General features: G+C 44.4%; 1 protein-coding gene across 2 annotated transcripts in view; it reads left to right on the top strand.

Annotated features, from left to right (window-relative positions):
* LOC129857832 (transcription initiation factor TFIID subunit 12-like) overlaps positions 1–13917 on the top strand; it is a 28228-nt gene extending 14311 nt beyond the window's left edge. Inside the window, exons 6-7 of one of the 2 annotated variants that reach the window (XR_008759949.1) lie at positions 5221–5733; positions 5833–13917. Coding sequence is in view for 1 of the 2 variants with exons in the window: in XM_055926458.1 (XP_055782433.1) it covers positions 5221–5247 (27 nt within the window). In the remaining variant the exon portion in view is untranslated. Of the gene's footprint in view, positions 1–5220 lie in introns of both variants that reach the window. The other variant, XM_055926458.1, reaches the window with a different exon arrangement.
* Positions 13918–15618: the final 1701 nt, after the last annotated feature.

A 15618-nucleotide genomic window follows, 5' to 3' on the forward strand; every position in this document is an offset into this window, starting at 1 on the left:
TGGCGGCTCTGGCAGATCCTGTCTGGTTGGCGGCTCTGGCAGATCCTGTCTGATTGGCGGCTCTGGCAGATCCTGTCTGGCTGACGGCTCTAGCGGCTCCTGTCTGGCTGACGGCTCTAGCGGCTCCTGTCTGGCGGATGGCTCTGTAGGCTCATGGCAGACGGGCGGCTTTGCAGGCTCAGATGGCGCTGGGGAGACGGATGGCTCAGATGGCGCTGGGGAGACGGATGGCTCAGATGGCGCTGGGGAGACGGATGGCTCTGGCCGGATACGGTGCACTGTAGACCTGGTGCGTGGTGCCGGAACTGGAGGCACCGGGCTAAGGATAAGCACCTTCCTACTAGTGCGGGGAGCAGGGACAGGGCACACTGTACTCTCAAAGCCTACTCTATCCCTGATGCGAGGTACCGGCACTGGTGACACCGGGCTGAGGACAAGCACATCAGGATTAGTAGGGGGAGAAGATACAGTGTGTTCAGGGCTCTGGAGACGCACAGGTGGCTTAGTGCGTGGTGCCGGAACTGGAGGCACCGGGCTAGATACACGCACTACAGGGAGAGTGCGTGGAGGAGGAACAGGGCTCAGGATACGCACTGTAGGCTGGGGCGGGGAGGTGGTGCCGGAAATACCGGACCGTGGAGGCGTACTGGCACTCTTGAGCATTGAGCCTGCCCAACCTTACCTGGTTGAATACTCCCGGTTGCCCGACCAGTGCGGGGAGGTGGAATAACCCGCACCGGGCTATGTAGGCGAACCGGGGAAACCATGCGTAAGGCAGGTGCCATGTATGCCGGCCCGAGGAGACGCACTGGAGACCAGACGCGTTGAGCCGGCCTCATGACACCTGGCTCAATACCCAATCTAGCCCTACCAGTGCGGGGAGGTGGAATAACCCGCACTGGGCTATGCACTCGTACAGGAGACACCGTGCGCTCTACTGCGTAACACGGCGCCTGCCCGTACTCCCGCTCTCCACGGTAAGCCTGGGAAGTGGGCGCAGGTCTCCTACCTGCCCTTGGCCCACTACCTCTTAGCCCCCCCCCAAGAAATTTTTGGGAATTACTTACGGGCTTTTTGGGCTTCCGTGCCAGACGCGTTCCCTCATAGCTCCGGTTCCTCTCCCCGGTAGCCTCTGCTCTCCTCAGTGCCTCCAGCTGTTCCCATGGGAGGCGATCCCTCCCAGCCAGGATCTCCTCCCAAGTGTAGCAACCCTTTCCGTCCAATACATCGTCCCATGTCCATTGCTCCTTCTTTTCCTGTCCCTTTCTCCGTTGACTCCGCTGCTTGGCTCTGGAGTGGTGGGTGATTCTGTAACGGCTGTCCTCCTCTTCTTCATCCGAAGAGGAGCAGGGATTGAACCAAGGCGCAGTGGAGTTTGAATACATAATGAATTTAATGACAAGACGAAAAAACACGAACTTGACTATACACTAACAAAACAAATAAACGGTGTAGAACAGATCTGAACGACGGACTCACATAACACACGAGAACGCACGAACAGGGAAAAAGCCTACACATAAATGACACTTAACAAACAAACCGAAACCAGTCCCGTGTGGCGCAACGACATACACAAACACAGGAGACAATCACCCACAACGAACACTGTGACAACGCCTACCTAAATATGACTCTTAATTAGAGGAACGCCAAACACCTGCCTCTAATTAAGAGCCATACCAGGCAACCCAAAACCAACACAGAAACAGAAAACATAGAATGCCCACCCAACCTCACGTCCTGACCAACTAACACACATAACAACTAACATAAATAGGTCAGGAACGTGACAGCACCGGTACCGAGTCAGTGTGCAGGGGCACAGGCCAGTTGAGGTAATCTGTACATGTAGTTGGGGGCGAAGTGACTATGCATAGGTAACAAACAAATAGCGAGTAGCAGCAGTGTACAAGAGGGAGGTGGGGGTGTTAATGTAAATTGTCCGGTGGTGATTTTTATGAATTGTTCAGCAGTCTAATGGCTTAGGGGTAGAAGCTGTTGAGAAGCTTTTTGGTCCTAGACTTGGCACCCCGGTACCGCTTGCTGTGCGGTAGCAGAGAAAACAGTCTATATAGTCTTGGGTGACTGGAGTCTCTGACAATTTTATGGGCTTTCCTCTGACACCACCTATTATATAGGTCCTGGATGGCAGGAAGCTTGGCCCCAGTGACGTACTGGGCCGTTCGCACTACCCTCTGTAGCACCTTACGGTCAGATGCCGAGCAGTTGCCATACCAGGCGGTGATGCAACCGGTCAGGATGCTCTTCGATGGTGCAGCTGTAGAACCTTTTGAGGATCTGAAGACCCATGCCAAATCTTTTCAATCTCCTGAGTGGGAAAAGGTTTTGTTGTGCCCTCTTCACGACTGTCTTGGTGTGTTTGGACCATGCTAGTTTGTTGGTGATGTGGATACCAAGGAACTTGAAACTCTCGACCCACTCCGCTACAGCCCCATCAATGTTAATGGGGGCCCGCCTTTTCCTGTAGTCCAAGATCAGCTCCTTTGCCTTGCTCACATTGAGGGAGAGGTTGTTGTCCTGCCACCACACGGCCAGTTCTCTGACCTCCTCCCTATAGGCTGTCTCATTGGTGTCGGTGATCAGACACTGTTGTGTCGTCAGCAAACTTAATGATGGTGTTGGAGTTGTGTTTGGCCACTCAGTCGTGGGTGAACAGGGAGTACAGGATAGTTGTATGATATGCTCCTCTTAGTTGTTTCATGTTTTATTGAAAGCGAGTAATTTTAACATAAAATCAGACACCTCGCTGTCCTTTTATTGTTGACGTGCCCCAGTGTTGAGGATCAGCGTGGCAGATGTGTTGTTGCCTACCCTTACCACCTGGGGGCAGCCCATCAGGAAGTCCAGGATCCAGATGCAGAGAGAGGTGTTTAGTCCAAGGGTCCTTAGTGATGAGCTTCGTGAGCACTATGGTGTTGAACGCTGAGCTGTAGTCAATGAACAGCATTCTCACATAGGTGTTCGTTTTGTCCAGGTGGGAAAGGGCAGTGTGGAGTGCGATTGAGATTGCATCTCTGTCAATTAGGTTAGTAAATTGTGGATTAACTACAATGTTGTTGACAGTGGTGTAAAGTACTTAAATAAAAAATAGTACCGCTTAAGTAGCTTTTTGGGGTATCTGTACTTTACTATTTCAATTTTTGACTACTTTTACTTCACTACATTCTTAAAGAAAATAATGTACTTTTTACTCCATACACTTTCCCTGACACCCAAAAGTACTTGTTACATTTGGAATGCTTAGCAGGACAGGAAAATTGTGAAATTCACGCACTTATCAAGAGAACATCCCCTGTCAACTGCCTCTGATCTGACGGAGTCACTAAACACACATGCTTTGTTTGTAAATTATGTCTGAGTGTGCCCATGGCTATCTGTTAAAACCTATATTTTTTTTAAATGGGGCGTCTGGTTTGCTATGATTTTTAAATGATTAATACTTTTACTTTTGATACTTAAGTATATTTTAGCAATTACATTTACTTTTGATCCTCAAGTATATTTAAAACCAAATACTGTTGGACATTACCTCAAGTAGTATTTTACTGGATGAATTTCACTTTCACTTGAGTCATTTTCTATTTAGTATCTTTTACTTTTACTCAAGTATGACAATTGGATACTTTTTCCACCGCTGGTTTTTGATCTATCCTCAGTTCTCTCTTATCACAGCTGTACCTGTTTTAAAGTCACCATTGGCTTCATGGTCAAATCCCTGAGCTGTTTCCTTACTCTCCGGTAACTGAGTTAGGAAAGACGCCTGTATCTTTGTAGTGACGTGGCTCCCAAGTGGCACAGCAGTCTGCTTTTACATTTTTTTACATTTTTTACCATCTACCAATAGGTGCCCTTCTTTGCGAGGCATTGGAAAACCTCCCCGGTGTTTTGTGGTTGATTTTGTGTTTGAAATTCACTGCTCGACTGAGGGACCTTACAGATTATTGTGTGTGTGTGGGGAACAGAGATGAGGTAGTCATTCAAAAATCATGTTAAACACTATTATTGCACACAGAGTCCATGCAACTTATTAAAACCTTATTTGTTAAGCACATTCTTTTATCCTGAACGTATTTAGGCTTACCTTGACAAAGGTGTTGAATTCTTATTGACTCAAGACATTTCAGCTTTTTTTTATTAATTTGTAAGCATTTCCAAAACACATAATTTGACTTTGACATTGTGGGGTATTGTAGGCCAGTGACAAAAAAATCTCCATTTAATACATTTAAAATTCGGGATGTAACACAACAAAATGTCGAAAAAGTAAAGTGGTGTGAGTACTTTCTGAAGACACTTTAGGTAGCTTGCTATCTTTTGATCTAGCGAGGCAGGCTAGCTAATATAACTAGCTAGAGACCTCATTAGAACTTAGTTAGGTCATAGCTAATACACATTTATTGTGTATTGTCTCTAGATACTGCTGGTTATGTAACGGTATCATTTGATAATGCTAGCAAAGGCAGGCTAGCTAGCTAGCTGGCTACAGGCTAGCTAACATTAGTTAACTAAGTAGCTAATGGTAGCCTACAAGTCAGATTTGCAAGTTATTTTGTAGCTCATATAGGTTAATTCTGTTTTGTCTAGGGAAAAACAAAATAATGGATGTAGCTATGGTGGTTGCTAACTCATGTCTGAGTCTGACTAATACAGTGAACTATTGCTGCCTTCAAGTGAACTGGGAAGTGGGAAAATAAAAACTAGGTCAAATTAATGACGTCGGTCGGAAAGAAAGACTAGAAAGATGCCTGAGTTTGCAACTTGGAATTTCGAGATGGAATACTGTTCAAAACAACGTTTCCCAATCGTGAACATTTTTGTCCATCCACCGACTAATGAATTTCTGGCTACACCGCTGGGGTTAGGCATACGGTTATCTGTGTGGTTAAGGTTAGATTTAAAATCACATTTTAAGAATAGAAATTGTAGAAATAGACGGCATGTATGACTTTGTGGCTGTGGTAACTAGTGACAAACTAGAATTAGCTTGACCCAAGTTACTGCCCTGATGACACAGACGTCAATGTGTCTTATGTGAAAAATACCCAGTTTGATAACTAGTAGGTTAATTACCCAGCCAAGCAGAAACAAGTAGAAGAGTGATTTTGGTTGTGAAGTACATTATCAAAAAACGTTGTCCTTTCTTTATAACAAAATGAAATTTTCTACTTGGCTGTCTATTGTATCACCCTGTCACAGGACCTACCAGTCAACACCAGCTCATAAGATGACGAAGTACATTACCTGCTGCAGTTGTTCGAGAGATGTCCAGTATCAGCCAAACATACAACATAGAGAAGACCAGCAAGGGGACCCTCACAAACACGCAGACATGTCCTCGCTGTAAGCATTCCTATAAATGGAACAGTGGGGACACTTGAATCAGGTTGGTGACATTTGACCTGGTCAAAGGTAAAACAGTTGCGAGTTTTGTCCCAATTCAACTTCAAAACATAGCCTGGTGGAACCAGCCTGATCACTGCGTTTACCATTATATTTCACTTCACTTCAAATCTGAAGTGAAATAGAAAGGTGAATGTAGTGATCAGGTTGTTTCCACCATGCTAATTTTAACCACCATTGATAATGTAATCAGTGCTCAGGAGGGGCCAGGAGCTCATCTACGCTGCCATGCCCATCAATAGGGTGCTGGCAAAGAACTTACCTCCAGCCTCACTTCTTGCCTGCTTACCAATGGTCGTCAATGGAGAGGTAGGTAGGTTTAGTCTGACCTGTTCAAACTTTAACATAATATATCACGTATCCTAACTGGCATTGGTGATCGAACAGTGACTGTGTATTTGTTCACAGATGTATCTATTGACCCGGAACTTGGAGACTTGCAAGATGACGTGACGAAGTCCAGAATTACATACGGGCTTCATACTGATATCTCTAAATGGAAAGAGACCTGGTACTCGGCATGAACATTTTACTAGACAACTTTAACTTGTCTTTTTTTATTATTGAATTGAATGGTATCCTGCAATATGGGGAGGGAGAAACCCGGTGTATTCTGCACCAGGATCAGGTAACTCCTGGTGTATACAGGACACCACATAGGAAGGTATGACCACCCTGACATGTTTACCAAGGTAGCCCCATTAACACCAAACAAAATGCCAATAGGCACAGTATCTGTATCGGCTTGGAAAGACAACGAAAGATGAAATGTGCCCATTGTTATATTAGCCGAACACTGATTCTATGGTATTATGTAAAGGGTTGTTAATTCTACATGGACCTGTTACTACATTTGAAAGTTATCAAAACACTTAGTTTAGAAAATCTGCATAAATGTTTTTATTTATTTTTTACCTTTATTTAACTAATAAATCTCTCAAGTCAGAGAAGAACAAATTCTTATTTACAATGACGGCCTAGCAAAAGGCAAAAGGCCTCCTGCGGGGACGGGGATTGGGATTTAAAAAAAATTAAATCAAAATATAAGATATAACACACATCACGACGAGACAACACAACATAAAGAGAGACCTAAGACAACAACATAGCATGGCAGCAAAACACGACAACACAGCATGGTAGCAACACAACATGGCAGCAGCGCAACATGGTTGCAGCACAAAACAGGGTACAAACATTATTGGGCACAGACAACAGCACAAAAGGCAAGAAGGTAGAGACAACAATACATCACACTAAGCAGCCATAACTGTCAGTAAAAGTGTCCATGATTGAGTCGTTGAATGAAGAGATTGAGATAAAACTGTCCAGTTTAAGTGTTTGTTGCAGCTCATTCTAGTCGCTAGCTGCAGCGAACTGAAAAGACGAGTGACTCAGGGATGTGTATGCTTTGGGGACCTTTAACAGAATGTGACTGGCAGAACAGGTGTTGTATGTGGAGGATGAGGGCTGCAGTAGATATCTCAGATAGGGGGGAGTGAGGCCTAAGAGGGTTTTTATAAAAAAGCATCAATCCGTGGGTCTTGCGACGGGTATACAGAGATGACCAGTTTACAGAAGAGTATAGAGTGCAGTGATGTGTCCTGTAAGGAGCATTGGATAAGGAGCATTGGTGGCAAATCTGATGGCCGAATGGTAAAGAACATCTGCCACTCGAGAGCAACCTTACCTGTCGTAATCTAGCATGGGTAGGATGGTCATCTGAATCAGGGTTCGTTTGGCAGCTGTGGTGAAAGAGGAGCGATTACGATAGAGGAAACCAAGTCTAGATTTAACTTTAGCCTGCAGTTTTGATAAGTGCTGAGAGAAGGACAGTGTACTGTCTAGCCATACTCCCAAGTACTTGTATGAGGTGACTACCTCAAGCTCTAAACCCTCAGAGTTGGTAATCACACCTGTGGGGAGAGGGGCATTCTTCTTACCAAACCACATGACCTTTGTTTTGGAGGTGTTCAGAACAAAGTTAAGGGCAGAGAAAGCTTGTTGGACACTAAGAAAGCTTTGTTGTAGAGCGTTTAACACAAAATCCCGGGAGAGGCCAGCTGAGTATAAGACTGTAAATTCAGCAATTGCGTTCTTCTCATATTACTCTGGAGGCTACTGACCTATTCAAATCTCCCTCTGGTATCTCACCATACTTCTGCCTGTAGTTATTTAACTCAACCTGCAGGAGGTTTGTCTGTTGAGTTTGAGTGGGTGGAAACCACTGTGGCAAGGTTCTGACAGATGGGTGTCTTGGTGGTGGCAAGAACACACCCAAGAAACACCCACATAAACCCACACCGCAAAGCCAAATCACATTTGGCTCTGTCATGGCCGCCAGCATTTCTTGAGGAGCAAGCCAAAAAAACGAGACCAAATCAGCGGGTGCAGTTCTCATTTAAGTTCTCTTATTAGTCATTAAATTCTATGAAGTAATATATTATCAAAACAGCCTAAATTACATTTACTTTAGGGGCCCAAATGTAATTTGATTGTTAAAAATGTTGAAGGGGATTCTCGTGTTTTATTATCGTTCAAACTCATAATTTTACATCTTGATACACAAAGAGGCTGGGAGCCCTATTGTTGTTGGAGGCAGAAGGTGGCCCCATCTTGTGGCAGTCAGTTCTATGACCACCAGATGGCATGTGAGGTCCATCATTGTTTTTGTTAACATGCTTGATAATATACACTCTGTATACAAGGTGTCAAAGCGTCCCACAGGGATGCTGGCCCATGTTGGCTCCAATGCTTCCCACAGTTGTGTCAAGTTGGCTGGATGTCCTTTGGGTGGTGGACTATTCTTGATACACACAGGTCAGGTGTTGAGTGTGAAAAACCCAGCAGCATTGCAATTCCTGACACAAACCGGTGCGCCTGGCACCTACTAAGATACCCAGTTCAGGCAATTAAATATGTTGTCTTCCCCATTCACCCTCTGCAATGCACACAAACCATGTCTCAATTGTCTCAATGCTTAAAAATCCTCCTCTAACCTGTCTCCTCCCCTTCATCTAAATCAAATCAAATCAAATTGTATTAGTCACAAGCGCAGAATACAACAGGTGTAGACCTTACAGGGAAATGCTTACTTACGAGCCCCTAACCAACGCAGTTTTAAAAAATACGGACAAGAATAAGAAATAAAAGTAACAAGTAATTAAAGAGAAGCAGTAAATTAACAATAACGAGACTATATACAGGGGGGTACTGGTACAGACTCAATGTGCGGGGGCACCGGTTAGCTGAGGTAATATGTACATGTAGGTAGAGTTATTAAAGTGAATATGCATAGATGATAACAACAGAGAGTAGCAGCGGTGTAGGGGGGAGGCAATGTAAATAGTCAGGGTAGCCATTTGATTAGATGTTCAGGAGTCTTATGGCTTGGGGGTAGAAGCTGTTTAGAAGCCCCTTGGACCTAGACTTGACGCTCCGGAACCACTTGCCGTGCGGTAGCAGAGAGAACAGTCAATGACTAGGGTGGCTGGAGTCTTTGAGGGCCTTCTTCTGACACCGCCTGCTATAGAGGTCCTGGATGGCAGGAAGCTTGACCCCAATGATGTACTAGGCCGTGCACATTACCCTCTGTAGTGCCTTGCGGTCAAGGGCTGAGTAGTTGCCATACCAGGCAGAGATGTAGCCAGTCAGGATGCTCTCGATGGTGCAGCTGTAGAACCTTTTGAGGATCTGAGGACCCATGCCAAATCTTTTCAGTCTCCTGAGGGAGCAAAGGTCTTGTCGTGCCCTCTTCAAGGAACTTGAAGCTCTCAACCTGCTCCACTGCAGCCCCATCGATGAGAATGGGGGCGTGCTCGGTCCTCTTTTTCCTGTAGTCACAATCATCTCCTTTGTCTTGATCACGTTGAGGGAGAGGATCTTGTCCTGGCACCACACGGCCAGGTCTTTGACCTCCTCCCTATAGAGCGTCTCGTTGTTGATCAGGCCTACCACTGTTGTGTCATTGGCAAACTTAACGATGGTGTTGGAGTTGTGCCTAGCTGTGCAGTCATGAGTGAACAGGGAGTACAGGAGGGGACTGAGCACGCACCCCTGACGTGCCCCTGTGTTGAGGATCAGCGTGGCGGATGTGTTGTTACCGACCCTTACCACCTGGAGGCGGCCCGTCAGGAAGTCCTGGATCCAGTTGCAGAGGGAGGTGTTTAGTCCCAGGGTCCTTAGCTTAGTGATGAGATTTGTGAGCACTATGGTGTTGAACACTGAGCTGTAGTCAATGACTAGCATTCTCACATAGGTGTTAATTTTGTCCAGGTGGGAAAGGGCAGTGTGGAGTGCAATAGAGATTGTCTGTGGCTCTGTTGGGGCAGTATGCAAATTGGAGTGGGTCTAGGGTTTCCGGGATAATGGTGTTGATGTGAGCCATGACCAGCCTTTCAAAGCACTTCACGGCTACAGGAGTGAGTGCTACGGGTCGGTCGTCATTTAGGCAGGTTGCCTCAGTGTTCTTGGGCACAGGCACTATGGTGGTCTGCTTAAAACATGTTGTTATTACACTCGGACAGGGAGAGGTTGAACATTTCAGTGAAGACACTTGACAGTTGGTCAGCACATGCTCGCAGTACACGTCCTGGTAATCTGTCTGTGAATATTGACCTGTTTAAAGGTCTTTCTCACATCGGCTGCGGTGAGCATGATCACACAGTCTTCCGGGAACAGCAGGTGCTCTCATGCATGTTTCAGTGTTATTTGCGTCGAAGTGAGCATAGAAGTAGTTTAGCTCATCTGGTAGGCTAGTGTCACTGGGGAGCTATCGGCTGTGCTTCCCTTTGTAGTCTACAATGGTTTGCAGCTCTGCCACATCCAACGAGCGTCAGAGCCGGTGTAGTCCGATTCGGTCTTAGTCCTGTATTGATGCTTTGTCGGTTTGATGGTTCGTTGGTGGGCATAGTGGGATTTCTTATAAGCTTCCGGGCTAGAGTCCCGCTCCTTGAAAGCGGCAGCTCTAGTCTTTAGCTCAGTGCGGATGTTGCCTGTAATCCATGGCTTCTGGTTTGGGTATGTACGTACGGTCACTGTGGAGACGACGTCATCAATGCACTTATTTGATTCACTTTAAGCTACAAGCGCCCGCACTGTTAAATCTGAAGGCCTGAGGGCAGATTTTAGACCCCTGGCAACACATGATGGCTGAATATGATTGGATAAAAGATCTAACATAAAGACCAGCCCTCCAAATCTCAACCTGGGGCTGGAAGCAGTGCAACCAAGAGGAAAGCTATGAAATGAAGAGTATAACTCTTACCCTGGGGAATAATTTAGTACATATTTGTGGGAAAATATATTTAAAAAAAATATATATATATATTCTGATGATGTTTAGGCCAGTAGAGAAGGCCTTGCTGGCCCTGACTGCCCACCACTGCTGTTTGGCCATAATGACCATTGTTATGTTTGGAGGAAAAATGGGGAGGCTTGCAAGCCAAAGAACACCATCCCAACTGTGATTTTTATTTTATTTATTTTATTTAACCTTTATTTAACCAGGTAGGCAAATTGAGAACACGTTCTCATTTACAATTGCGACCTGGCCAAGATAAAGCAAAGCAGTTCGACACATACAACAACACATAGTTACACATGGAGTAAAAACAAACATATAGTCAATAATACAGTGAAATAAAAAAAATAAAAAATAAAAATAAGTCTATATACAATGTGAGCAAGTGAGGTGAGATAAGGGAGGTGGAAGGCAAACAGATATATGTATAAATAAATAAAAATATAAAAAGGCCATGGAGGCGAAGTGAGTACAACACAGCAAGTAAAATAAAAACTAAAAAAAACACTGGAATGGTTGGTTTGCATTGGAAGAAAGTGCAAAGTAGAGACAGAAATAATGGGGTGCAAAGGAGCAAAATTAATTAATAAATAAATACAGTAGGTAAAGAGGTAGTTGTTTGGGCTAAATTGTAGATGGGTTATGTACAGGTGCAGTAATCTATGAGCTGCTCTGACAGCTGGTGCTTAAAGCTAGTGAGGGAGATAGGTGTTTCCAGTTTCAGAGATTTTTGTAGTTCGTTCCAGTCATTGGCAGCAGAGAACTGTAAGGAGAGGCGTCCAAAGGAAGAATTGGTTTTGGGGGTGACTAGAGAGATATACCTGCTGGAGCGCGTGCTACAGGTAGGTGCTGCTATGGTGACCAGCGAGCTGAGATAAGGGGGGACTTTACCTAGCAGGGTCTTGTAGATGACCTGGAACCAGTGGGTTTGGCGACGAGTATGAAGCGAGGGCCAGCCAACGAGAGTGTACAGGTCGCAGTGGTGGGTAGTATATGGGGCTTTGGTGACAAAACGGATGGTGTGTGTGTCTGTGTGCATGCTTGGGGGTTGTCCGTGGAATTTCAGGAGTCTGAGGATTAAAGGAACCCAGACTAAGGACAGTGACTATCTATTCTACGTCAACACAATTCCTTGCGAGGGGAGTGCCTTGTTTCTAGGAACCAAAACATCTCAGCAGCATTCAGGTAAAGATTGAAGGTTGTCACAGCCTCAACCTTTTGGTTCTTTTCTCATGTGGATGTTCTGTTTTCTGACCTGAATTTCTCTTTCTGCCTTCCATCCCTCCACTCACTGGACACCACACTGAAAACAGGAATCTTTATGCCTGGTAATTATGTAAGTAAGTGATATACAGGACAATGACACTACATTTCTAGGGAAATAAACCATGACACAGGGTTGTGATGTGGATGAGATGTATAGATTCTCCACATGTCTGTCAGCTTCTATACTTACAGTAGTACACACATCTGTACAGGTTTGAGTACTTAGGGTTACCAGGGAAGTGGACACTATTCAGTGAAACAAACAATGACTTACCATAGTTATGCAGTTAGTAGAATATAAACATTACTTTCCCTCAGTTGGAAGATCTGCTATAAGCATAACCATTATCATCAAGGAATCATTAATCGAATTGTATCCACTATAACTGGAATTATTAGGGATAGGTTAGTTTGCATTTTCACTTGACTTAATAATGTGACTGGACTAAGCCATCTGTGCTCGTGCTGTGGCCTGCGTGTTGTCAGTGTATGGTGCCCATTCTGCTGGTGGTGCATTCATCTCTTAGTCACCCAGAAGCAGACGTCACCAGGATGACGGAGCGACAGACTGCAGTGGCCAGGTTGAAGGTGTCTCCTCCCTGCAGCAGCCCACAGATGGAAGATGAGGTCATTATTTGTTGTGGAGCTTTTCTGTTCTCTCTCTGTTCTCTCCCCGTTTTCTTTCTGTAATTCCAGGTGATGGTAGTCAGATGGTAAATTCATGGAAAGTTTGTATCACATCACTGCAAAGATAAATCAATTAAATTACAATACTATGCGTCTTTGCAGACTTTAGAAAAGAACAAGCATTATCCACCAATTAATTAAAAGGATGTGAAAAGAAGCAGTGTTCGTATAAGCGATTGGAAAGTGTCCAAATATAATAAGTGTGTGTTTATTTGTTTGTTTCTCATAAATCATCACTGTGTCCCATGCATCAACACAGTGAGTGATTTCTCCCACAGCATTTTTTATAGATGCTGTTGTGGACAGCAGGTGAGACTACAATGTTCAAAAGGTGTATAGTCTGAATAAACCCCCTGTTCAAAACAAATATACCCTGTAAACAATAGACAGGCAAAAGTGGGGCAACCTGTGCTGCTCTAGCCACTGTGGGTGGGCTGTGATTGCCATGGTGCCAGCCAGGTCCTCCAGATAAGCTGAGAACAATGAGGAGGTCATGGGGAAATCCTGTGTTTACATGCTTAGTGTACTCTGTGTGTGCTGTGTTGCAAACAGCTACCACAAATATAGGGTTCCCTTCACAGCAGCTAGTAGTGTCAGCAAGTCTCTCTCTCTCTCTCTCTCTCAATTCAATTCAATTCAAGGGGCTTTATTGGCATGGGAAACATGTGTTAACATTGCCAAAGCAAGTGAGGTAGATATTATACAAAAGTGAAATAAACAATACAAATTAACAGTAAACATTACACATACAGAAGTTTCAAAACAATAAAGACATCACAAATGGTATATTATATATATACAGTGTTGTAACAATGTACAAATGGTTAAAGCACACAAGTTAAAATAAATAAGCATAAATATGGGTTGTATTTACAATGGTGTTTGTTCTTCACTGGTTGCCCTTTTCTTGTGGCAACAGGTCACAAATCTTGCTGCTGTGATGGCACACTGTGGAATTTCTCCCAGTAGATATGGGAGTTTATCAAAATTGGATTAGTTTTCAAATTCTTTGTGGATCTGTGTAATCTGAGGGAAATATGTCTCTCTAATATGGTCATACATTGGGCAGGAGGTTAGGAAGTGCAGCTCAGTTTCCACCTCATTTTGTGGGCAGTGTGCACATAGCCTGTCTTCTCTTGAGAGCCATGTCTGCCTACGGCGGCCTTTCTCAATAGCAAGGCTATGCTCACTGAGTCTGTACATAGTCAAAGCTTTCCTTAAGTTTGGGTCAGTCACAAAGGTTCCTCTCTCTCTCTCTCTCTCTCTCTCTCTCTCTCTCTCTCTCTCTCTCTCTCTCTCTCTCTCTCTCTCTCTCTCTCTCTCTCTCTCTCTCTCTCTCTCTCTCTCTCTCTCTCTCTCTCTCTCTCCTCTCTCTCTCTCTCTCTCTCTCTCTCTCTCTCTCTCTCTCTCTCTCTCTCTCTCTCTCTCCTCTCTCTCTCTCTCTCTCTCTCTCTCTCTCTCTCTCTCTCTCTCTCTCTCTCTCTCTCTCTCTCATATTGATATCACAGACATCACTTCCTGTGCTAGTGTGCTTTTGCAATTGCTGTGCGTTGCAGTAAAAATACTATTGGCTTGGCTTTCCTCTCTCAAAATGTGCGCTATACTTACTGTGTTGACTTTGGGTCTTATCTCGCATTATTGAGGAATGTTTGTCTGAGAGGCAATGTTTATGGTTTTAAACAAAAATCCAAATATGTTGAGTTGTCCGCAAATTGACTGCATAGTTAGTGCTATGGGAGGTTGCTGTTGATCTCTGGCACACAGCCTTGCCCAAGACTAGTTCATTGGAGCTGTGGTTGTTTCTCCTTTGTTTTATTCAGCAACTGAAATGGCCAGAGAGGTGATGAGGTATAAATATTGTGCCCACATTTGAAAATGAATTCATTTATCTCTCTTTGCCTGATGGCCAGACAGCACCAGCAACATAGCTCTCATCTCAGAGTAGGAATTTACTGTTTTTATATGCCCTCACACTTAACATTGAGCAACTTAGCAAAAGAACAACTTACTGGTACTTCTACAGATTTCGATCTAGAGGTAATGGTCTAAATTGTGCTATATGTGGAATGGGACACAGGTCCACTTTGAGTTTTGATTCAATCAGTAATTATTTAGTTATCAATTATGTTGTAGCTATGCTTCTTCAATATAACTGTTTTGCTTGAAGGGTTTGATGTCAGAAACAAGAGTTATTTTCATAATTCCTGACTTTGTGGCTCACTTCAGTCTGCGCTAACAGTGGGCCTGCATGGTCCCGTCCCCCGTGGATGTAGCCTACCTTCAGGGGCAGTAGTAACCTAAAGCTCTGGGTTAAGAGGAGTGTGTGGTGCGCCCACCGCCACGGACACTACATTAGCACGTCAAAGCCTCCCCAGGCTCTGGATATATTTGGAAAGCCAATTTGGAATGACAAAGCGCAAACAGACACAGCTGATCCACAATATAGGCCTGGTTAAGTTCTTCCTCCCATGGACCAGCTGCTCCACTGACTCACCCATCCCACAGCAGCATCTCACAATATCTCACAGCAGCATCTCACAATAATTCACAATGTCCATGTAAAGAAAAGAGAGGGGATATTCATCCACGTGGGTAGCAACAGAGGAAGGGAAAGCAATTTTTTACACATTAAATAAATGTTCTTTCCCCATGTACTCTAAACATTCATCTGATTTAAAATCTGGGACAATTGAATGGTCCTCTCGGTTTAAAAAAATATTGGTTGTCTTGTAATTGTCAAAAGGTGCTTTCATCGAGAGAAAGTTATCTTTGGTGGTGAGTGACATTATTACCATTCTCCCTAGGCTAATGTAAATAGATGTGGCAGCTGAGATACAAACAGGCTGCTGTTTCTACTGAGTTTTATGACAGTATTTAGAATGGAAGTGATCCTTGTCTTGAGTGATTTCACCCAAGGCCGTTGTAGCTTCTGTCAGTTG

The sequence above is a fragment of the Salvelinus fontinalis genome, chromosome 6 (genome assembly GCF_029448725.1).
Source record: "Salvelinus fontinalis isolate EN_2023a chromosome 6, ASM2944872v1, whole genome shotgun sequence".
Lineage (NCBI taxonomy): Eukaryota > Metazoa > Chordata > Actinopteri > Salmoniformes > Salmonidae > Salvelinus > Salvelinus fontinalis.